Source organism: Hyperolius riggenbachi, chromosome 3 (assembly GCF_040937935.1).
Source record: "Hyperolius riggenbachi isolate aHypRig1 chromosome 3, aHypRig1.pri, whole genome shotgun sequence".
Lineage (NCBI taxonomy): Eukaryota > Metazoa > Chordata > Amphibia > Anura > Hyperoliidae > Hyperolius > Hyperolius riggenbachi.
In genome coordinates, this window is record NC_090648.1 from 325,024,273 (window position 1) to 325,048,764 (window position 24,492).

Here is a 24,492-nt window from a genome sequence, read left to right on the forward strand (position 1 = left end):
CCTATGGGAGATCCGTGTATGTTTTTCAGGAGAAATAACCTTGGGGTCACCATTCTGCATAATCATTAAACCTTCGTTAGAGATTGGAAGTACGGATCAACTATCCTTGATGAATATTGGTGAACTTTTGGTGACTGTTTGATATATCCAATTTGTAGGAATACTTTATAATAAGTTCTGGGGAGCTTAGAGGCATTGATATAATATATATATATATATACACACACACATACCTATACTGCTCAAAACAATAAAGGGAACACTTAAAAAACTCAAAGAAACTCCAAGCCCTGTGTTCTTCACAGATGAAAGCAAGTTCATACTGAGCATGTTACAGGCGTGTCAGAGTCTTGAGATGCTGTGGAGAACATTCTGTTGCCTGCAACATCCTCCAGCATGACCGGTTAAACAGTGGGTCAGTAATGGTGTGGAGTGGCCGCACAGCTTTCCATGTGCTCGCCAGACTCTCCTTGTGATCCTCAGACTCCTTGTGAGACCATATGCTGGTGTGGTTGGCCCTGGGTTCCTCCTAATGCAAGACAATGCTAGATCTCATATGGCTGGAATGTGTCAGCAGTCCTTGCAAGACAAAGGCATTGATGCTATGGACTGGCCCACCCATTCCTCTGACATGAATTCAATTGAGCACATCTGGGACATCATGCCATCTACCAACGCCGCATTGCACCACAGAATGTCCAGGAGCTGGTGGATACTTTAGTCCAGGTATGTATTATATGACTGCAGTACTAGGTTTTACTTGAACAAGCCTGGTCTGGTATTAAGCAGGGTAAATATAGATGCAGATTCCCTGAGAAATCCCCAAGTTTATTGACCTAAAGGTACAAAACCACTTCCGGCTTTGAAAACCAAGGTTAAGAAAAATTGATTGGTTTAAAGAGGAGCTGTCAGCCATACTATCTCAGGAAAAAAAAAGTAGATAAATACTTGCTTTACTTATATGTATTGCACTGCCCACGTTATGATTCCTGTGAATTTTATAAAGGAAACGTAGAGAATCCTATCCTAGACAGTTTCCATATTTACTGTGGCTATTTTGAAGCCAGTCATGATGTAATATCTGCCCTTAGTCTCCTCTGCCTGATTTGCCTGCCCTTCACTATAGAAAGTGCATTGTTTCAGCCTGAGAAATTTTGGCCAATCAGAGAGGAACAGAAGTGTCGGAGGGGAAAACAGGAGGGAAAGAGGCTTCAGCCAATCAGGCTGCATTAGTTAAGTCTGAGGGGAAGTAGAGAAACAAAAAAGACAACCCAGCATGCCCTGCAACTTCTCTTTTGTGTACCAAATTTTCTGTGTACCAAATAAGAGTCATGTAAACTGGGGAATTATAATTTATCAACAAGAAAAGTAATAGTGATTTTAACTTTTGGATTACCTTCTTAGCATCCTTATTACTTGTTTACCAGATAAAAATAAATAATTGATTTTTGATTTTATGCCCGACAGTTACTCTTTAAAGGATTCTTGGAGTGTATGTGAGTATGTTGGCAAGTCGCATGTGTAACTTTCCACCTACGTTGAGAATCCTACAATAATCAGTTATTTTCTCAATGAACACTGGTAGCAAGGAAACAAAGCATATATGTCAGTAAAAGTCTTTAAGTGATGTTTATGTCAGCATGATTTATTTCTCTGTGCCGGTCTGAGATTAAATGAGCAATTTCCTGGCAGTTGGAGGTTTAGACGTTCCAGGTGTTATTTCTGTCTCTGTGCTTCCTGAGATCACTGCACTTGTAAACCGTGACCCTGTCTTTACAGCCGTCATTTGATTTTCCTCACTGGGCTGGGAACTTGAGCTCAAGCCATCACTCTCACAGCTGATACTGAGGCATGCAAAAAATGCCCGACAGCTATCAGCCCACACATCCAACAACAACTGGTTCCTTCCTCTCTTCCTGGGGAAGAGTAACATCCTCTTAGAAGAAATATACCCTGAGGAATGCCTCTCTAACATGAGGTCTTTCACACAGGAAATTATTCATGTGCCACTTACAGAAAAGTGCTCCTGTAGCCTGGGCTGTCAGTTCATAATGAGTCTACTTCTGACCTACAATACAGTTTACACTGTCCATATCCCATGCAAAATATCACTTTTAGGTTTTTTGGAAATATGTGACCCATTTGCGGCATAGTTTGTTTATGTTGGCAAAAGCCATCATATATACGGCTCCCAATCACCTGTTAATAGCTTCTGTTTTTGTTTAGTTAAACTTTCAAACTTTCCATAGACCCTCTTTGCTCCCATAGTGTTTTGATTCCTTGAAGGAGCCAGACTTGGGGTAAAAGTTTAAGTAAATGATCAACATCACTGTGAGTTGTTTCAGTGTTCAGTCTTTTTATCCTTTCACAGAGCCTAAAGCCAGGTTTACATAGTCCACAGGCCCATCCAACTGTTGTTGTGGCAACAGAGGTTGGCGGCATCTGACTCTGACAAACTGTGAAGCCTTTGCGGCTTTTCTGTGTACTATGCAGAATATGCTTTTACCATTTACAGACTGTAATTTCAGGACTGTGGTTTCAATAAACTGAGGAGTCGGATGATTTTTGATCCAAATTCATAGCCTTTGTAAAAATTAAGTAGTCTAAGCAATTTTAGTTACCTGGAGTTGAGTCGGAGTCAGTGGTTTCATAAACCAAGGAGTCGGATGATTTTTGTACAGACTCCAGAGCCCTGTATAATTTCACTGTTTTTTTATAAATTGGAGCAAGGCTCTTTTTAAAGAGACACTGAAGCGGAAAAAAAAATGATATTATGATTTGTATGTGTAGCACAGCTAAGAAATAAAACATTAAGATCAGATACATCAGTGTAATTGTTTCCAGTACAGGAAGAGTTGAGAAACTCCAGTTGTTATCTCTATGCAAACAAGCCATTAAGCTCTCCGACTAAGTTAGTGGTGGAGAGGGCTGTTATCTGACTTTTATTATCTCAACTGTTCCTGGACTATTTACTTTTCCTCTGCTAGAGGAGAGGTCATTACTTCACAGACTGCTCTGAAAGACTCATTTTGAATGCTGAGTGTTGTGTAATGTGCACATATTATAGAATGATGCAATGTTAGAAAAAACACTATATACCTGAAAATAAAAGTATGAGAATATTTTCTTTGCTGCTAATCTTCTAGTAATTATTCATAGTACACAACCAATTCATTATATCATATATTTTTTTTCGCTTCAGAGTCTCTTTAAAGAGTAGAAAAATAACAACCCTATCCAGGGAATAAAGCATACTAATTAATAAAAACTAACAGACTTATCCATTTCACTACTGAGGGGAGTTTTCCCCTTATGGACCAGAGTAATTTTCACATTTCAGCGCTCCTCCCATTCATTCGCCAATAGCGTTCTCACTACTTATCACAACGAAATGATCTATATCTTGTTTTTTTCGCCACTAATTAGTACGCTAACAGGAAGTAATGTGTTTGTTTTTACTTTCTGTTTGTCAATGACCATGACATCTCATTGATGCCGGTGATCATTATTTACAAGCACTTAGATCAGTGAATGGAAACGGTGTTCCCATTCACTTATCTGTGTACTAACAGGCAGTGATGAGAATGCAGGCAATTGGGGCGGCAGACATAAATCTACACCCCTGGGCAGGAACTGAAGTCCTGCAGGGCGTAGATATACTGCCGATATTGGCATCAGTGGTTAAAGAAGAACTTAAATCAAGGTTTGAACTTCATTCCAATCAGTAGGTGATATTCCCTTTCCCACAATTAAATCTTTACCTTTTCTCAAACAGATCAGGGGGGGGGGGGGGGGGGTATGGCTGATATTGTGGTGAAACCTCTCCCACAGTGTGATGTCATGATCATGGTCCTGACAATTTGCTGTCTGTGAACCTCATTGCACTGTGGGAAATAGCCGTTTTTTCCAACTACTAAGCAAGCAATATCTCCCTCTTTGTAACCACCAGTGATAAATGTCAGACTGTATATCGGGGAGAGGAAAGATTTTACAATGGGCAAACACTGACTAAATAATCTATAAATTAATATTGTACACAATAAGCAATTTTATTCATTGTGTTATTTTCACTACAGTTCTCTTTACACCAATGTAGGCGATGGAGCAATGAAAACTTGTTAGTAGGTCAAATGTTTGGGTCTTGAGAATGAGTTTCTAGGTATGCTGTTGAATGATAAGACACCCCCCCCCCCTTCCTTTTCCTAGTACTATGCACCTTACCCTGCAATCTGTTTTTCCAGGAATTATTAAAGGGAACGATTGACCAAATGTTTCAGATATGTGATCCAAACTGCAGTCAAAGAGATAAGCAGGACTTCCAGGCATTTAGTATTGTTTAAAAATATATAAAGTTTGCATCCTCCATATACTTCTCAATTCAGGTTCACTTTTTAACTGTACCTTGTTATCTATTATACCTTTTTAAGGCACTATAATTTCTGGGGAAATGACTGCCTTCAGCCATTTTTATTTCCAGTTTTCTCTTTGTAATGGGAAGCAGCAAAATTGGGCCAACAAATGTGTTGTAGAAGGCCATATAATCCCTACTGCCCATGCACAGTTGAGGGGGTAAATTGTTTATTTCACAGTACATATTCTATAGGGGGAGTATCATGATCTATGGCCACTTTTAAATCACATGATATGGCTTGGCTAGATGGAACTGCATGTAATCACAAGGTCTGAGTTTGAGGGGGACATTTCTTTTTTCCTTCTCCACCCGCTAGTTATGGAGGAACTCCGTACACAAAATACCACCACATGTATGGATTGCTGAAAATTATATAATAAAATGGGTAGTTTGAGTGATGGCAGAGAAAAATCTGGTAAAGTGAACTATGGCTTTAAACCAAAAAGGTCTGTATTAGCTATATCGATATGTCTGCTATGACTTCCCATTATTATTAATTTGCTGCGCCATATTTTTCTGAATGGTCCTCCTTTGTAGAACAGTAGATCTTCCTTGTATCTGTAGATCAGACACCATTGTCGTCACTCTTGTAAAACAACGTTCGAGAGAAAGAAAAGTTTGCCTAGCCTTAATGCAAATCCTAATCAATTGCATACTTTAAATCAATATGACATTAGTTACATATGTTAACCACATTGTTTCCACTGTTACTTCTTCCCATAGCTAATTCCAACCGCCTTCTGTTCTCTATATCAAGAGTTGCTACTATGTCATGTTGTTAAAATAGCATTTACATGATGCGCATATTATTGCATTCTCATTTATTTTACACAGATTATTAGCATATTGTAGTTGTAGGAAGAACAATGGATGCTAGACTGCATTTCCCAGTTTTCCTACATTGTATTAGAGAACCTGTCCTGCATGTGACGCAACAGACTTTTAGTTCACAGGAGGTAGAGGTTCAGGAATTGCAGGAAAACTATAAAAACTATTTAAAGAGACACTGAAGCGAAAACAAATTATGATATTATGATTTGTATGTGTAGTACAGCTAAGAAATAAAACATTAAGATCAGATACATCAGTCTAATTGTTTCCAGTACAGGAAGAGTTGAGAAACTCCAGTTGTTATCTCTATGCAAACAAGCCATTAAGCTCTCAGACTAAGTTAGTCGTGGAGAGGGCTGTTATCTGACTTTTATTATCTCAACTGTAAGTGAATTGTTTACTTTTTCTCTGCTAGAGGAGAGGTCATTACTTCACAGACTGCTCTGAAAGAATCATTTTGAATGCTGAGTGTTGTGTAATCTGCACATATTATAGAATAATGCAATGTTAGAAAAAAACACTATATACCTGAAAATAAAAGTATGAGAATATTTTCTTTGCTGCTAATCTTCTAGTAATTATTCATAGTACACAACCAATTCATTATATCATATATTTTTTTCCGCTTCAGTGTCTCTTTAAAGTATACCTGTAGTTAGGAAAAAGGGGTACTTGCCTCAGTATTGGGAAGCTTCTGGAAGGACTGGAACCTTCCTGGATCCTCCCACAGCCCACCGTTCGGTGCAGGGACCCTCTAAACCTACTTTACAAAGGCTTGTTGAATAGATTTCTTATAGCCGTGCTCCTGGCCATGAGGATTGCATCTGGGCATGCACAAGTAAGGCCCACACATGCACAGTGCCTGCCACCAGAAGATAAAGATGGACCCTGCCCTGTAAATGTGGGCTTTGCGAGGATCCCACTTCTCCCTGACCCCCACTGTGCCACATGTGGACCCTTGGAACATATCCGACAAGAGCTTATGTGGCCATGCTCCTCTTAATGCACAAGCATGACCGTACCGCACCTGCGTGAGTACGACTGCACCTGTTTAGTAAGCTGGAGCCACTCGTACACAGCAAAGCCACAGCCATACTTGTGCAGGTGCAGCACGGCCTTGCTCGTGCATGAAGAGGAGTATCCAGAGGCTTCCCTTTTCTTGGGTATGCCATAACCAATTGCTTTCTGTTGAGTACGTTCATCTTTTCTCTGTGTTGTATTCATGTCCGGCAGCTTTATTCGGTGAGAATAATGAATGATTTCCATGACATTGTTGCACTACTTATGCCACACAACTCACACTGTTATTTTTAGCTCTTACTGTTTGCTTCAGTGTTTTTGTAATTTATGTAAGTGTTGGAGTGTTAGCCTTCCTGGCCTGATATATTTAGACTTGGCTGTCTGTTAGGGAATTTCTCACCTTTAGAAATCTGCAGCCTTCCAATTGCTTCAGTCAGCTCACATTGCTTCACTCAATAGTAATGAATTTTGGAGCTATGCTGATATGTAGAAATGGGGCATTTTATCATAAAATGTATTTAGGAATGTTTTCCTGTTTACTATTGTAATCAAAGAAGATCAGTAAATGTTGGCTTTCTGACACATAATTGATCTATTATGGCTCTTAATATTTATTCACTAATAAAAGTGAATGTGAAGCGAAAAAAGTATGATATAATGAATTGTATGTAAAGTACGGAAAATGAATAGAACATTAGTAGCCAAGAAAGTCTCATATTTTTATATTCAGTTACATAGCTTCTTTTTATTTTAAAATCCTGTCATATTTGAAATGTACAAACCACACTATCCTAAACTATAAAACAGCAGAAATAATGACCCTTTGAACTTTCCTGCAGTGAAACCTTATCGGAAGCTGGCTCTCACTATTTCTTTGACTTATAAGTGCTTCAGAGAACAGGAACTTTTGTATAGATAAGAACTGACGTTTCTTAAAGTGTAACTGGCAGCAAATCAAAAATCAATTCTTTATTTTTATCTGGTAAATGTAATAAAGATGCTAACCAGCCAATCCAAAAGTTAAAAATCACTCTTATTTGGTACATCTGCCATACAAAGGAAGTTGCAGGGCATGCTGGGTTTTCTTTTTTTTTCATCTTTACTATCCCCCTCAGACTTAACTAATGCAGCCTGATTGGCTGAAGCCACTTTCCCTTGCGGTTTCTCCTCCCACACCTCTGTTCCTCTCTGATTGGCCAATATTTCTCATGCTGAGACTATGCACTTTCTACTGCAGAGCTGAGTGGGAGTGTCTGAAGACTGGAAGGAGCGTGGGCAATGATACACAGACAGAGTAAGGGAGGAAATGTCAGGGTTGGCTTCAATATAGACAGTCAAAATGGAAAATCCTAAGATAGCGTCATCAGTGGAGAGCACACATCACCAGTCAGGTGACCCCGGAAGAGGCACTGCTACCCGCATGAGCGGCTGCTCGCAAGGAGCAATTAGGCGTAGAATGTGATCTATTACCAGGGGACTGCAGCATAAGTACGGTATTTACAACTCTGCCTGGCACCTGGCATGCTCGCTCACACACAGGAGTAGTCTTATACGGCAAGTATACCCCAAACTGTATATTGTAAGAGGAAAAGTTGGGGGGTCGCCTTATAGGCCAATATATACGGTACTTATATATGTGTGTTTTTCTGAGATATTATGGCTAACAGCTCATCTTTAACTCTTCCTGTACTGGAAAACATTGTGAGACTATTTTCTTTGCTACCATTGTTCCATGTCTTAGCTGTATAACACATACAATTAATTATATCATACTTTTTTTTTTTTTTTTGCTTCAGTGTCACTTTTAAAAGAGAACTGTAGTGAGAAGTTTATGGAGGCTGCCATATTTATTTCCTTTTAAGCAATACCAGTTCCCTAGCAGCCCTGCTGTCTATTTGGCTGAAGACATGTCTGAATCACACCAGAAACAAGCAGGCAGCTAATCTTGTCAGAAACACCTGATCTGCTTCATGCTTGTTCAGGGCCTATGGCTGAAAGTATTAGAGGCAGAGAATCAGCAGGACTGCCAGGCAACTGGTATTGCTTAAATGGAAATGAATGTGGCAGCCTCCATATACCTCTCACTAGAGTTCTCCTTTAAGATGCCCACTCAGAATACAATCTATTTTTGTCCAAACTTATCATTTCTATTTAATATGAGGGACTACCTAAAATATCCATTCAAAGTGTATTCACTTTGTTTACCCTAAAGGCTAGTTCACAGTGCTCAGTTGGGTTGCAGAATAATTCTGCGTGTCGGCTCACTGCCCATATAATTCTATGGGCCTGTTCACAGTACTGCGTTGTAACTGATATCTTAATTCTAACTTGCTGCATGCAGGCTTTGTATTAAAGCCTATGTCCAGTCTCCATTGCAGTTCACAGTCATTATAACGTCTGCGTTATTCAACTGACTACTGTGAACCTAACCCTACATTACATAGATTTTATTACAATAGATAGATTTTATTACAATAGATAGATATTATTAGTCGGCACCATTCGATTCTGTTTCTACTCTTCCTTCCTCTGCATGTTGCGCACTCTGAGCTGACTTTATTCTCATTAACCATTTACAATTCTTTGTTGGACTATAACTGACATTAGCCTTTTCCTCCATAGGTCTCATGTCAGATATAGTCCAACATAGGAAAATTGTCTGCTGCTAGATGGTGCTGTTGCTGGATAAAATCCGGCACAGCATTATCATCTTCAGGATCCAGTGTCAGACTGAGTCAGACACTCTGATCGACGTTGGCCCACCCTCCGCCTCTACACCACGTAATATAAATATTACTTGGGTGCATTTGGTCTTGCTGTAGAGACGCTGCTAGCGGACCTGGTCCGCCACAGTGTCCCACCATGTGGATCAAAGTATCTGACAACAACCAACACTTCGATCCCTTCCAGCACCATGTAGCATGATGTAATAATGGAAATATGCTGGCACGTGCGCAAGGAGGTGGATCTGCAGTGCACAAATAGGTGTCGGCCACGCCCCCTGCCTCTAATGCAAGGTCTCCTCCTTGCTCTGTATGCTCCTGATCACTGCTGCTACTGCACTTTCTGGCTCACCCACGCTATCCTCTCCCCCCACCCCCCAGCACACCGTAAAAAAGTGTATTATGGGGCGTGGTCGATTACAAAATAGTGTTGGAAAGGGCTAAAATGAATGTAGTTATGTCATTACTGTCATATCTCATGGTTGTTGCATCTTGGCTTCTATTCTCACCCTTTTTCTAGAAAAATTTTACGCATTACGAAGGAAGGTCTCTGATCTAAAGAAAAGGCTCCTGGGTAAACTATAGTACACTTCCTGCAGCACTTTACAGAAAACATTGAAAAAATATCAATCACTGTCCCTAAGAAGAGAGCCACAATGTAATGTTTCTACCACTTAATGTTTGAGAGAAATCTGTTAACCTATCAGTATATCCTTGGGTGGTGGGATAAAGTGGAGCACCATAAACATGAGAAACTCTATGAGAAGCATGGGAAACTCTATTCTGATTGTGTCACGGACAGGAATCGGATCTGGGATTCGAGTGCTACAAACCACTTAGCCAGCTTACTGTTCAATGTGGCCTAAATAGACCTATTGTAACTTGGTCTGATGTTCTGAAACTAGGAAAGCTGCTAATATGGTATTAAGCTGAGCTTATAGACCAGACATTCAATATATCCCGAGTCTGTTCCTGCCAGTTTTTAAAATGTGTGTGTGTTCTCGTGCCTTAAAACTTCCAGAAACCGGGCCCTGATTAGTAACGCAATATAACATACCGTTGATTTTACTACAGTATAAAACTGTGGGTATAGTTAAAGTGAACCTCCAGACTAAAAATCTACTCAGCAGCACTGAAAAGGCCTGGTGTTTCTTTAACAGTTTCACAGCATCAGAACTTTGTTTCTCTTATACAAGCCTCATTTTTAGCTGCACAGAAGAAAACTGCCCGGGCATTTTTCCCCTGATGCTGTGCAAAGCATGATGGGATTTCTGATGATGTTGCTCTCGTTCTGCTGTTTTGGTGCAAATTTTTTTCTCTTACATTTTGAATTTGACATTTGAAGCCTAGCGCATGCAGCTGGGAGGGATTATCAGGACACAGGACAGTTGGAACTGTGTCTCCTGCTCCCTGTCACCTCCTTTCAACCAAAAAGATGGCTGCCCTCATGAAAAAGATGGCAGCCCCCATGAATCACAAACATTTGCCTGTTCTTTTAAAACAGGGTGGGTAAGAGATTATATTACCTATCTATTCTAATTAACATAACTAATGTCACTTAATGACAGTATGTTTGTTTAGGCTGAAGTTCCTCTTTAACTCAGTCCTCAGGTCCTAGTAAATGTGTCTGTATAAATATACAATGTATGACCATATCTGATAAAGTAAACTACTTTCCCTGGTCCCTTGGAGTTTACTATAAGGGGATTCTACTGTAATTGAAAGTATATTAACCTTGAGGAAGCCATGGAGCCCAACACAGCAGAGCCCACAAACAGCCTAAGAAGTGGCCTTCACAACTATGAGTACTGCCGGTGATTTGTGCTGGTTGGTTGAGACCGCTGGTTAGTTGAGTTCTGGGTAACGGAGACCTTACTGTACTGTACTAGTGTTTTACTGATCACACGGATGCTGGTGGATATACTGTATATACATTGCAAGGCAGCATTGCCACTGACACAATCCAATTCTCGCTGAATCACCAACACTGTACCTTAATTTTTTTTCACGTTTGCATTTCTGCCCCATTCAGTTAAACTACCAGGAAAAATAACAGCATTTCTCTGTATGGTTTTTGCATTGCTATATACAATACAGTAAACTAAAAGAGTATACTATGCCAATTACACCAGACTGACAAACCTATATGTGTGTTATATTTTTATTAAAAGTACAGGCATTTGTTTCAATTATCTGCAGACATGCACAAATACTGAGAACCTTTTAGAGTAATTGTGCATAAAGATGGTCCCTAGGCAGAGCAGCTAATTTGTAAACACAGAATTATAACCCTTTGTCTGCTTCCATGAAAGCAGGGAGTAGACGCACTGCAGATTTAGTGCAGGATTTGTATAAGCTGTACGAAATGTGTTTTCTTTAAAGCTTATTATGCTGTTTTGTATTTTTTAGAGCAGAGAGGAAGTTCTGAGTTCAGGTCCGCTTTAACTTTCTGGAAAAAGCAGGTCTGAGGGGGAAGTAATCCTGGAGATATCAATGCCTTTGCTTGTGCACACACAACTCTCCTGGAGGCCAGTTAAGGTGGCCATACACTGGTCGATTTGCCATCAGATTCGACCAACAGATAGATCCCTCTCTGATCGAATCTGATCAGAGAGGGATCGTATGGCTGCCTTTACTGCAAACAGATTGTGAACCGATTTCAGCCTGAAACCGTTCACAATCTGTTGTGGTGGTGGTGGTGGTGCTGCTGCTGCCGCTCCCCAGCGGAGCAGGTAATGTATGCGGGCTCTATTGCGTCGGTCGTCGGGTACTCGAACGCCGCTAGCGACGCGCTCCCTACCCGCGGGCGATTGACGGTAATTTTCCGCACTGAGCGATCGACGGGATCGGACGAAATGGATCGAAATTTGGCGTGTTGCTGGAACGATGTGACAGCAGATTCGATCCCAGTGATCGAATCTGCTGTCGATCTGGTGGGAATCGGCCTAGTGTATGGCCAGCTTTAGTCATTCATAGCTGCTCACTGTGTTACATGCCACAGAATTAATTGTTAAAGGAAATGGAGACATTTGTGGGGGAAAAATAATTTCTTATGTATTTACTGTATATTTTACACACTTTCTGCAGAGCTTTGCAGGAACACTGAGCTAATTATACTATTTCCGCTCAGTGGACTTCACAAGGGAGGGCCAAGTAACTTACCAGTGTGTTCTTATATTGTGGGAGGAAACAGGACTGCCTAGAGGGATGCACTGCAAACAAAGGGAGAACATACAAACTTCATGTGCAATACTGTCTTTGATGGGATATAAAGTGTACCTGAAGCAAACTGAAAGATAAAAGCTAGATCCTCACCTCAGTAGAGGGAAGCCTATGGATAGTCCAGAGATTTATCTGATCATCCTGAGGCCCACCATTCTAGCTTGTGGTCTCTCTAAGCAGATGAACAACTGTACTGCATGCGTGAGTACCGTCCTGTGCAGTAGCACCAAAGTTACTTGTACACAGCTTTTTCCTTCATGCTGCTGCACAGGCACAGACTGTCCTGCACATTCGCAGAACACTCGCACCCATACATAAATGGGAGAGAGGCCCCATGCAGCAATGGTGGAGTCGAGTACAGTCTGGCGCATCCAGAGAATTCCCAATACTTGGGTAATTATCTCACTTTTTATCTTTCAAGTTCATGTTTGTTTTAAGACTGGGACAACTGCGAGGTCTCAGTGTTGCCGATGTTGCCCATCAAAGGCGATAAATACGGTAGGTATTTTCAAAGCATTACATTGAGATATTTTGTCATTATGTTACCAACTAGCATGCAAATACTTAATTTAAAGAAACATGAATAGGCTCCATTTAATGAATGTGTATTGTGTAACTCTATTTAAGTAATAACATAAGTAGGTTATGTGTCATAAAGGTCAGGCTATATGCATGCTTTGTGTAATAGAAGTTGCCTTGAATTTGTGAAGGCCAATCATTTAGTGATGCTGAGAAACCCATGATTGTTTCAGCAGAGGATGTTTTATTCTGAGGAGCGGAAGCGCTGCGGACATTTGTTGTCTCTGTGGCAGAACTAACTAATAGTAAGAGGATGTGGTGTGGGATGACACTGCTGCACATCCAGGATGTGGTGTACTGTTTTGTAGCAAATGCAAAACTTGGTTCTCATGTACCCTGATAAATAACATCTTTTGTTGCCATAGCTTCTCTAATTGCTTTGCCACATTTTCATTTATTAGTTATGCAGCTACCTTTGTGGAAATCTTTGGTCCAGACATATAATGCTAAAACACAGCATTTCTGATGTACAGAACAATACTGCTGTATTATTATTGTTCAAGCAATGCATGTCAAAGAAAGCTGTTCTTGTTTCATCAATCCCTGACCCAGTGTACTGGTCACATCAGTCCCAGAATGTACTGATCATGTTATCATCTGGAACATTGTCCTGGTCACATTAGCATTTGATCCATTGTAACGATCACTTCAGTTACTACTCCACTGTATATGTCACATCAGTACCTGGCCCAGTGTATTTGTCACATAAGTACCCTACCCAGTGTACTGGTTATATCAGCCCTTTTTCCAATATACTGATCATGTCATTAATTAAGAGATAGCGTCATCACCTTAGTCTGTGACTCACTGTACTGACCACTTCAGCCATTGACTGTGTAGCGCTTGGTACATACAAACGTCAAACCTTGGATGGGCAAAACAATTGTTAGTGATAGTCTCTCCCTCGGCAGCTACCCCGAGCGATGCTTGTAGTGATGGGACACAAGGGTCTCTCTAAAGATTATTAGCATGCTGACACATCAGCGTAACAGGAGTCCCAGCAGTTTAAGCGTGTGCTGCGGGAGGAACTATGTAACGTTGGGGAAGATGCGTATAAAGCAGCAGTGTGGCAAGCAGTTCATTGTCCCCTACAACATGTTAGTGCAGACGCCAGAGATTGGATTGAGAATGTAGTATGAGCAATGTATTTTGAGGGTTTTTTCTCTGCAACAAGATTGTGAAAATGCATGCCTATCTTAGTCATGATCTCTGCCTGTTTTATATTCCATCTGCATTTTAATTCAGACACAATGGGATTAAAAAATCAGGACTAGTGCAACAAAAAAAATGTCTTAAAGGACACCCGAAGTGAAAATAAATGAATGAAATAAACTATAATATCTATCTTCCTTCTCCTAAAAATGACTTTTAAGATATTTCACAGTTTTATTTTATGTTTAAATCTACTTTTTAAGTTTTAACTGTTTTATTGTTTTTGCTCCATGACACATTCATTGAAGTATGCCAGAGCTAAAATCTATGAACTATTGACCCTTTTTATCTCTTTCCTGCTCTCAAAAGCCATTTTCTGCTAGGAAAATGTTTCATAGTTAGAATTTCTTATCAGTGAGGGTCACACTGTAGTCACTTCCTATCTGAGTCAGGACTGAGTCAGCCACTTACATACCTGATATTTAAATCTTTCAGGAAGAGAAAGAAAAAAAGAACACAACATAGTTATTAGTGTGCTTGGCACTGTACATGCCCATGTCTATCTCATCATGTCGTACGTCACTTCGGGTATCCTTTAACCTCTTGACGACCAGCTAACGCCGATTGGCGTAAACTGGTCGTCTGCGGGTTACCATGGAAACGGCCGCTCGATCGAGCGGCCTTTCCATGTCAGTTCACGGAGGGTGTCTCCGTGAACAGCCGGAGAGCCGCCGATAGCGGCTCGCCGGCAAAATGTAAACAGGCGGGGAAGAAATCCCCGCTGTTTACATCATACGGCGCTGCTGCGCAGCAGCGCCGTAAGTCAGATCGGCGATCCCCGGCCTCTGATTGGCCGGGGATCGCCGCCATATGATAGGCTGAAGCCTATCCCACAATGCGCAGGACGGTTATCCGTCCTGCGCAGCCCAGCAAGGGAGAGGGAGGTAAGGGGAGGGAGGGAGCGCACAAAACGCTGCGGAGGGGGGCTTTGAGGAGCCCCCCCCGCTACCCACTAATGGCCGGCGGCGATCAGACCCCCCCAGCAGGACATCCCCCTAGTGGGGAAAAAAGGGGGGTAGTCTGATCGCCCTGCTGCACTGCTGATCGGTGCTGCGGGCTGTAGAGCCCACGCAGCACCGATCAGTGAAAATTCCCCTGGTCGGCAAGTGGTTAAGTAGTTGATTCCCTGTGCAAGTGGTTTATCGGTTGGTTCGCATGAACAATTACTTCGCTTTTGACCAAGTTTCCTTTGCACAAGATCATCAGTCATTTTCAGTCCTTTCATACTATAGGCGGTTTTGCACATTTCTTTTGTTTGTTTTTTTACATGCGTTATTTGCCATTGAAATTTGTATTAGCATCGAGACTATGCACTGCCTTGCTCTTTTGTGTATGTGTTTTTATAACACTGCTGAATGCTGTTTTTGGGAAACACATACACACTGAGGGCTGGTGCACACCGAGCGGCTTTTTAGGCGTTTTCAGATCCGCTTGCGGCTGCGGATCCGCTTGGTCAATGTATCTCAATGGGGTGGTGCACACCGGAGCAGGCGGCGTTTTGCAGAAACGAAAAATGCCTGGGTGAGGCATTTTTTGGATTGTGGATGCGTTTCTGCCTCAATGTTAAGTATAGGAAAAACGCAAACCGCTCTGAAAAACGCCTGTTCAGAGCGGTTTTGCAGGCGTTTTTGTTACAGAAGCTGTTCAGTAACAGCTTTACTGTAACAATATATGAAATCTACTATACTGAAAACCGCAGCAGCAATCCGCAAAACGCTAGCAAAACGCCTCATAAAAATAAAAAAAAGCGTTTAAAAATCTGCTAGCATTTTGCGGATCTGCTTGCGGTTTTTGGTGTGCACCAGCCCTAAAAGTACATGAGGATGAAAAATATGTGCAGTGGCATAAAAATTGCACTACTAAAGCATGCAAATGCCCTGCATTTTGTGAACTGGCCAGATGATGTGTAGCTGATACTAACTGGCAAGCGCAGTGCCAGATATTTGTTCTAGACGGGCATGGGTAGTCCTGACATTAAAGCGCTGAGTTTTTTGGCAATTCAATTTGATCGTCTGACGTTTTATCTTTATCTGATCGTAGTGGTTTGTCATTCGCAAGTGAATATTGGCCCGGTGTACCAGCCCTTCAACACCACATAGTACTGTAATATTAATTACAGTGTGCATACATATTCTGGCATTATGTGGCAGTCCTATAATTTAGGGTTCTTCCACACTCACACTCACACTCCATTGCGGTGTGATTCTTCTGCAATTGCACTGCAACGGTCCCAAAAGGTCGCACCACATACAGTGAGGGCATACAGTTTAATGAAAGAGGCTTAAAAAATGATACCGCAGCCCATAATATGTGACTGCACTATGCAGCCCAATGTTGAATGCTTGTAGAATTTTCCAGATTGAGGAGAGAGATTGAAATGGATTTTTGGTTGCCTTCCTTAACCAAACCGCCGGATTATCATTGGACTTTAGTCTGTTGGACGATAATTAGGTAGGTATGTGTATGTGCACAAATAAACTAAACGACCAACTGATAACGGGCGGTTTGCCAGATCCAGCCGATGAATCTACACGTTGAGCGTATGTACAAGTCGTTTGAACCACATGTACAAGTCGTTTGAACCACTTGTACTTATTTTGAATGTGGCCATTATTATTATTATTATTATTTAGTATTTATATAGCGCCGACATATTACGCAGCGCTGTACAGTGTATATATATCTTGTCACTAACTGTCCCGCAAAGGAGCTCACAATCTAATCCCTACCATTGCCATATGTCTATATTATGTAGTGTAGGTATTGTAGTCTAGGGACAATTTTAGGGGGAGCCAATTAACTTATCCGTATGTTTTTGGAATGTGGGAGGAAACCGGAGTGCCCGGAGGAAACCCACGCAGACACGGAGAGAACATACAAACTCTTTGCAGATAGTGCCCTGGCTGGGATTCAAACCGGGGACCCAGCGCTGCAAGGCGAGAGAGCTAACCACTACGCCACCGTGCTGGCCATGTCATGCAGTCCGTCATTCCACTTCTGTGTACAGTATGTAAATGAGTTGGTCATTTAGTCGGTTTGAACATGCAGACGTGTAGGTCTTCGTATTGGCCGTACGCTTGTTGGGCGTGTGTACACAGCTCGAGAGCTGAAACATTGCAGGGAAGTCTTCTTCACCCCTTTCTGTGTCTTATCCATAAAAAAGTATGTATGTATGCTATGCACAACAATAAAAATGGTGGTCTGCTCTCCATGTAAAGACTGATGGTAGTTTTTAGTCATTTTATTATTGCAGGACCATTGGATTGCTTTAACAGCATGCTGTTTAAAACATGGGTTTATGCAAAAAAAAATTGCCTGTGTATTTCACAAGTATATTATCTCTGTGTTTCATGACCTTATCTGCAATGTTTCATCACATCTCTTACCTTACGACAGATACAGTGCTTCCTCCAGTGATGAATCACTTCATGTAATATTGTGCTCTCCTGATAAGGAGGGAGATAACCACTTGCCATGTTAATACTTGAAATACTTTCTGTGCTCTGAGACATGTCACTGGCCTTGTTGAAATCTATGCATGACGTTTATAAGGACCTTTTAAGTAGTAAATACCATGTCGCATGTTTTAAAATGGCAGCCTTTTCAGCACCGCAATTGTGACAGGCTGAGTTTGAAAGAGTCTGTAACATTTCATAGCTTCAGGAGGGAGAATGTTTTTTCCTTATGATCACATCTTAACCCTGTATGGAAGTGGCCACGTTTTTCTCTAGGAGCAAACATCACTTAACACATGTTCATGACTGCTTGCTTTTCAGTAACACCCCTCAAAATGGATTCTACTCAAAATTACAGATTTTATAGGATTTTTATAGGACTCTTCCATACCATCTGTTCATCACAGATTTAACAAGATCTAGTCTGAATGGCAGCAATCCTCATATACTAAAATATAGTCTGCATACTTTCTACACAGAAGGGTTTATGGTCCACTGCAAAATGTATCATCCTCTCAGAGGTCTAAAGGGGCGTACACACCTGTGATGTATGTTGCCCATAGGGTATCAGGACCCAATCCCCTTAGGAGACATTGATGGTCCAGCCAGTACAGACGCGTGTCAGCCTTGTAGCGGTTGACGCATAGTGTCGCTATCCTGGAGGGGGGGGGGATGACGGAGCGTGGCATGCTATGTGATGGGGGAGCAGTATCTTCAAAGAAGTTGGCCATCCATCGGGTGAGTTGATCCTCAGAGCAGATACCTTGGGGATCAGGGCTGCCTTACACATGCTTAATTATTGACTGAGGCAGTATACGAGCCTTTAGGCCGTATACCCACCTCTTGATTTTCACAATGAACGGAAAAGTTTTGAGCAATGAGCGGTTGTTTCTGTGATCTCGCGATGTGGGTACAGGTGCACGATCACGCAAAAGTAGCATTGCGTGGTGATAACGACCATAACAGCTGATCAGATCTTTAGGATCCCTGACAACTCCTGCACAAAGTACCACAATCGCTTGAAGTCTCATTCGTGCCTGTCGTGTAATGTCGCTCATCCCTTCCAGAAGATGAATTGGCGGAGCGCTCGTCGTCAGGGAGACGTCACTGGATCCATCTTCCTGCATCGCGAGGTGAGTATGTAGCTTTAGAAGTGTTACCATTAGCATCTGTTGCAGTTGTTTCTACTGCTGAGTCCTGCCACTGTATTTGCCTCTGCAAGGTAACCCCTCACACTAATTAGCACATTCTTTTGTACAGCAGTGACTTGCTTACAATGAAGAAAAGGAATTGCTTTAAAAACGGACAGCATAGATTGGTTACATGGATTTTCTCACCAATACTCTAACAGCAAATTTAGCAGGATCAAAGTAGGTCTGTTAAATCACTTCAAGTACCTGTGCTCATTGACAACTCTTGAATTAAAGGAGTTGCAAGGTGAGACCTCTCTATGTACCTTTACTTACCTGCAGCTTCCTCCAGCCCCTAGAAGGCTGTCTGGACCCTCTCAGCAAGTCCGCCCTGCTTGAGGGTCCTGCTGTCGGCCTCTCTGACCCGAACGGTCAGTGTCTTGTGCGTGGGCACTTGCGCAACACTGCACAGGTGCAGAACACTCCCGGAAACGTAAGTGCAATCACGGGTGGCACGCAAGCATAAAACAGAAGGCTATGACAGCAGGACCCTTGAGCAAGATGCAGCTGCTGTGATGGACTAGACGGGCCTCTAGGGACTGGAAGAAGCCCTGGTAAGTAAAGCTACATAGCAAGGTCTCACCGCACAACTCCTTGTTTAATAACAAGGAGTTGTGCGGTGAGACCTTTATTTGTTCACCTAGTTTGTTTTAATCATTAGTATTCCTTTAAATAATATCCTTTAAAACAGAACAAACACCACATAAGGAAGAAGCCCATATTAACAAAAAAAAAATTACAATAGCACATAGGTTTAGGTCTTACTAATCAAAAAAATATTGTTATGGCCATATTGTCCATTAAAGTATTGTGGTACATGGATACTACATGGATAAGCTATTACTGATATCTTGGGGAAATACAGTTAACAGCACATACTTTGTAGTTCCTTCCTGGCCTTTTCCACTACAAGCTATTAAGCTTGTAGTGGAAAAGGCCAGGAAAGAACTACAAAGTATGTGCTGTTAACTGTATTTCCCCAAGATATCAGTGGTGGAACATGGCTGTAAAGTTATTATCATCCAGAAACACTGTTCTAGGTTACTGAGTCTACAATCTAGATAGAGGAGTAGAGAGAGGACCATGGATAGGGCAAAATGACTGCAGTATCCATGTACCACAATACTTTAATGGACAATATGGCCATAACAATATTATTTTAATTAGTAAGACTTAAACCCATGTGCTATTGTAATTTTTTTTTGTTAATATGGGCTTCTTCCTTATGTGTTGTTTGTTCTGTTTTAAAGGATATTATTTAAAGGAATACTATTGATTAAAACAAACTATGTGAACAAATAAAGTGCCAATAGCACTAGTGGTAATGTGTACCCTAATGTAGAGTATAAAAAAAGTGTTTAATTGATAGTGTTCCTTTAACTCTACATTTTTCTGTATCTACCAATGGCTAACGGAGTACAGCAATCTATTAGGTAGGATTTGCATTCTATAGATGCTTTTTTTGCATGAAAAAAACCTATAGATATAACAGCCTGCATTAATTAATGGGCTGTTCACATCTAAAGCATGTAGCAAAAAACTGATGGCCTGCTGCTTTTTTTTCCTATTAATTACAATGTGCTGCCGTGGAAAACATATGTATTTCTCTGCATCCATACACGCATGTCATGCAGAAAAATGCACACCGAAAGCTTGCTGCACATGGAAACGCCCCCTTAATCTTTATGGACACAGTTTTGATTAAGGGCTAGTTTATACTGCAATGGAAAATGTCAGATAATACTATAAAGTCCATACAAACATTTTTTTTCTGTCATGGCAAATGTGTAGCTGATACAGGTATCAGCCACTCAGAAACTGTTTTTTGTTTTACAGTCTATGACTGGTTGCTAAGTGTTACTTTTATGTACTGTGTTGGTATAAAATGAGGCACTTCCTTCTCTTAGAACTTCATAAACCTGCATGGGTACATCATTCAGTGTAGTCACTGGGACTTTTATAAGAGCTGAGCAGTACTTACTTTCCTTGAGTGCATTTCTATATTTAAATACATTTGTTTATACAGGAACAAGATTATGACAGTGATCAGAGAAATGATCATATGCATCATCGCTCCTTATCACCAAGCACCAACAAGAAACATGGGCACACAAGGCGGCCTCTGACAGATGAGCAAACAGTTCCCCACCCTTCACTCACTAGCACTTTGGAGCACATTCTAGATCAGCTCTGTGTGTTGACTCAGGTGAGTGTGTATGTTACTCTAAGGAGAGGTGAATGGGATTTTGTCACGCCTGTCATTCTTATACAAGCTTTTTTTTCCTCCTTGTTCTAATTTTATACTTAAGATTATCAGTGGTTTTTTACAATGAGCATAAGGCTGTGTACATAGTTCTCTTATTCATTCACAAGCCATAGTTAGATACAAATCATTCTTGATGTAATAACATAAAGGATACTGTCTACCTTTTTTATACTAAGATATAGTTACATAGTTATTTGGGTTGAAAGACATATGTCAATTGAGTTCAACTAGAAAATAAGGTACCACACTAGACTCCACCTTCACATATCTCTGTTGATAGATATGTATATAGAGATGTAAGAGGCCAGCAGTGCCGCTGTGTTCTGTGAGGGGCGGCCTAAGTATGAGTAAATCTAATGTTTTATTATACTACAAGCAATGACCTTGATAGTTCGGAAATCACAAAATGCACTCTGTGACATCTGGTCATATAGACAATTATTTGGGTAATCTAACATATTAGCATGTACGGTAGTCTGCTTATGGGCAATAATCTGACTGAAATGTGGATATGAAGTTTAATGTCTTAAGCTGGCTGTACACTGGTTGATGTTGCCAATAGATTTAGCTCTCTCAGATCCGATAACTGACCAGAGAGGGGCCTATCTGATCGAATCCCTCCACACACTGGAGAGAGATGCAGAGAGTGAATACTCTCACCTGTCTGCTGATACTTCCTCCTGTGTCTTCTGTCCATTACTGGCACTTCTCCATGTCTTTTCTGTCCCGGGGCACTGTGTGTCCCATGACTAAATGCTAAAGGCCAAACACTAGGCGCCATATGGCACATATCTTCTGTGACTACCAGAGGTCTCTAGTGTTTGGCCTCTAGCGTTTGTGACATGACAAAGGCACCCAGGGAGAGAACAGACAGAGAGAAGGGCCCAGCAGTGGACAGAAGACATGGAAGGAAGAACCAACGGACAGGTGAGGGTAAGCTTTGTTGTGTACGATGCTCATTGCAAAATTGAACATCACTAATGACCTGTGGCGGATCGAGGAAATCTTCCACCTGACACAATCGACCAAATCGGAATTGGAGAGTGGGCATTACTCTGACTTGCTTTGGTTGCACTGGTTGTGCCATTTCATGGGCTTTGACGTATGTTGCTTCCTGTTGTTCAGGGCCCACAATGTGGGTATTGACAACCTGTTTACATTTGTTTTTCTATATTGTGTGCAATAAGCATTGCTTTTATTCAACTTCCATTAATGTTTTGAATTGTATGTTCTGAGCACTGGGTGACTGCAGGTCTACATCTGCTGTGAGTGGTTTAAGAAAGATCATTATTTGCCTATATGTGGAGTAGAATCTCTGGCTGAGGAGGAGCGCTTGTATCTTGTCTATGTTTACAGATTTTGAATAAAAATAATTCAGGAATTATTTATGGCATTCTTTTCTAGCAAATTCGATCAAATGATTGAAACAGATGGGAATGAATGAGAAAAATCGGCTAGGTTTTGGCTACCAGTGGCTGGATAGTGTAATGGTTAAGGACTCTGCCTCTGACACAGGAGATCTGGGTTCAAATCTCTGCTCTTCCTGTTCAGTAAGCCAGCACCTATTCAGTAATGAGTCATTGGGCAAGACTCCCTAATGGCCCATACTCACGAGGGACTTTTGTCGCCTCAACACGCGGCGCGCGCGTGTTGCGGCGACAGGTCGCCCGTGAGTATGGGCCGTTGCACGCGCGCGCACCCCGAACTGTCGCCCGCCGCTCTTGTCGCCATGCGATTGAAAGTTTCAATCGCATGGCAACAGTCGCCGCCGCACCTCCGCCGCAACTGTCGCTAGTCCGCGTGAGTACGCGGACTAGCGACAGCAACCTCCATAGAGGTGAATGAAGCTTCCGGCGGGGGGAGGAGGAACGTCGGCGACAGCTTCCGTCTCGCCGCTGGTCCCTCTTCCGCGTGTGTACGCGGAGGGACCTGGAGAGAAGCTGTCGCCGGCCTGTCGCTAGCACGCTCACGTGTGCTGGCGACAGGCCACTTCTGCAGCCCGTGAGTACGGGCCATTACACTGCTACTGTCTGCTGAGTGTGCTACAGCTCAAGCGCTTTGAGTCTGACAGGAGAATATCACTATATAAATACTGGAATTATTATTTATTTATTTTAGTTAACACTTAGTGATTGTTAAAAAGTTTTACCGTTAGACTGATCGATTATGCAATATACCTGCAGTATTTTAACTGTTCAAACACTGGCATGCAACTCACATTGTCACACCAAAACCTCGTACACACGCTAGCATATGGGCAGCCTCCCTAATACGTCACACAATGATACCGTGTGCCAGATCATCTCAACCAAGTGCATTGTTATCCTCCTTACCCCTCCCACTGGAAATACACTCCATTATGCCCTGCCAGTCATACCCCCCTGCCTTCATAGCAACAGAACATGTTGCAACACTGTAGCCTCACAACACATTCATACAGCATTCAGCCCTCAACTGTTGCTCGAGGCATTGAGTCTTGATCACTGCAGGTGACATTTGTGGGTATATGCACCTTAAGAAATGACTCATCTATAATCTATACTCAGTATCCTGAAGTGATAAGCGTTACACAAGGGGTGATAAGAGCAGGGCAGAGAAGGAAAAGTGGATGTACTGAGATTTTTTTTTTCAAACAGACATCAGTATACACTGTAGTGGCTAAACATAAGAACAAGCACAATTTGCATACTTGAGATGGCATGCCAGCATTGTAGAAAAAAATGACCTCAAATTGTAATATTGTATTATTTATTAGAAGCCAGGACCACATTGTATTACATTTTAAAGAAACACTTAAAGCGGACCCAAACCAAACATTTTTTTAATTAAAAATATTTAGTTGCACCACTCTGACACATACAAAAATATGTAAACACTCCTTCAAGCCTATGAGCATTTCAGTGCATGCTTTTCACCCTTCTCTTTTCATAGCTAGGGTTATACTGGGGGCAGCCATTAGCAATTCCTCCATTGCCGGACACTATCTACTCCACCAGTTTGCCGGAAAAATGCCGGCAATTTGAAAGGAAGGGAGGGGTTCCTCCAATAAATGTAAAATATTTTATATTTGTCATCATGCAGCTGAAAAAAAGGCTGCTATTTATTATTATAATTTAGAAAATAGATTTTATTTCTGAAATCTTGTATTCTTAATTTGGGTCCACTTTAAGCTCCTTGCCATGGCCCTGACAGATTCCTCCTGTCTGTGAACCGTGTTGCATTGTGCGAGATGATAATATATACCTATACTGTAGATAGCTTTTTAGCCTGTCACATTGTTAGTGGGTGTGCTGATGACGTGCAGGCTCACAGTGGATCAAACAACATGAACAAATTACACCACAACAATCAAGCATTTAGATTTTCTGAGCAGAGTAAAGTAACTGTGTAGTACATTTTGACCGTTTGGTATGCCTAAGGATTAAACCAGTGCTGGGCAAACTACGGCCCGCAGGCCATCTCCGGCCAATGTGCACTTCTTCTCCGGCCCACCGACAGGCAGCTGGATTCCGCTCCTTTCCCTCCCTCTGTGAAAAGTTGCAAGCGGGCAGCAAGGGATTTAAAACTCACCTCGCTCACCCAT

At 41.6% G+C, this 24,492-nt stretch overlaps 1 protein-coding gene across 5 annotated transcripts in view; it reads left to right on the forward strand.

Moving 5' to 3' along the window:
* The window catches only part of POC1B (POC1 centriolar protein B), a 218,447-nt gene that overhangs the window by 97,736 nt on the left and 96,219 nt on the right, over nt 1-24,492 (forward strand). For 2 of the 5 annotated variants that reach the window (XM_068276827.1, XM_068276828.1), the window contains one exon: nt 20,670-20,849. The exons of 2 other annotated variants lie outside the window; for them this stretch is intronic. In XM_068276827.1, the coding sequence (XP_068132928.1) occupies nt 20,670-20,849 (180 nt within the window). Of the gene's footprint in view, nt 1-4,241; nt 4,366-20,669; nt 20,850-24,492 lie in introns of those variants that run through there. One more of the 5 variants, XM_068276830.1, reaches the window with a different exon arrangement.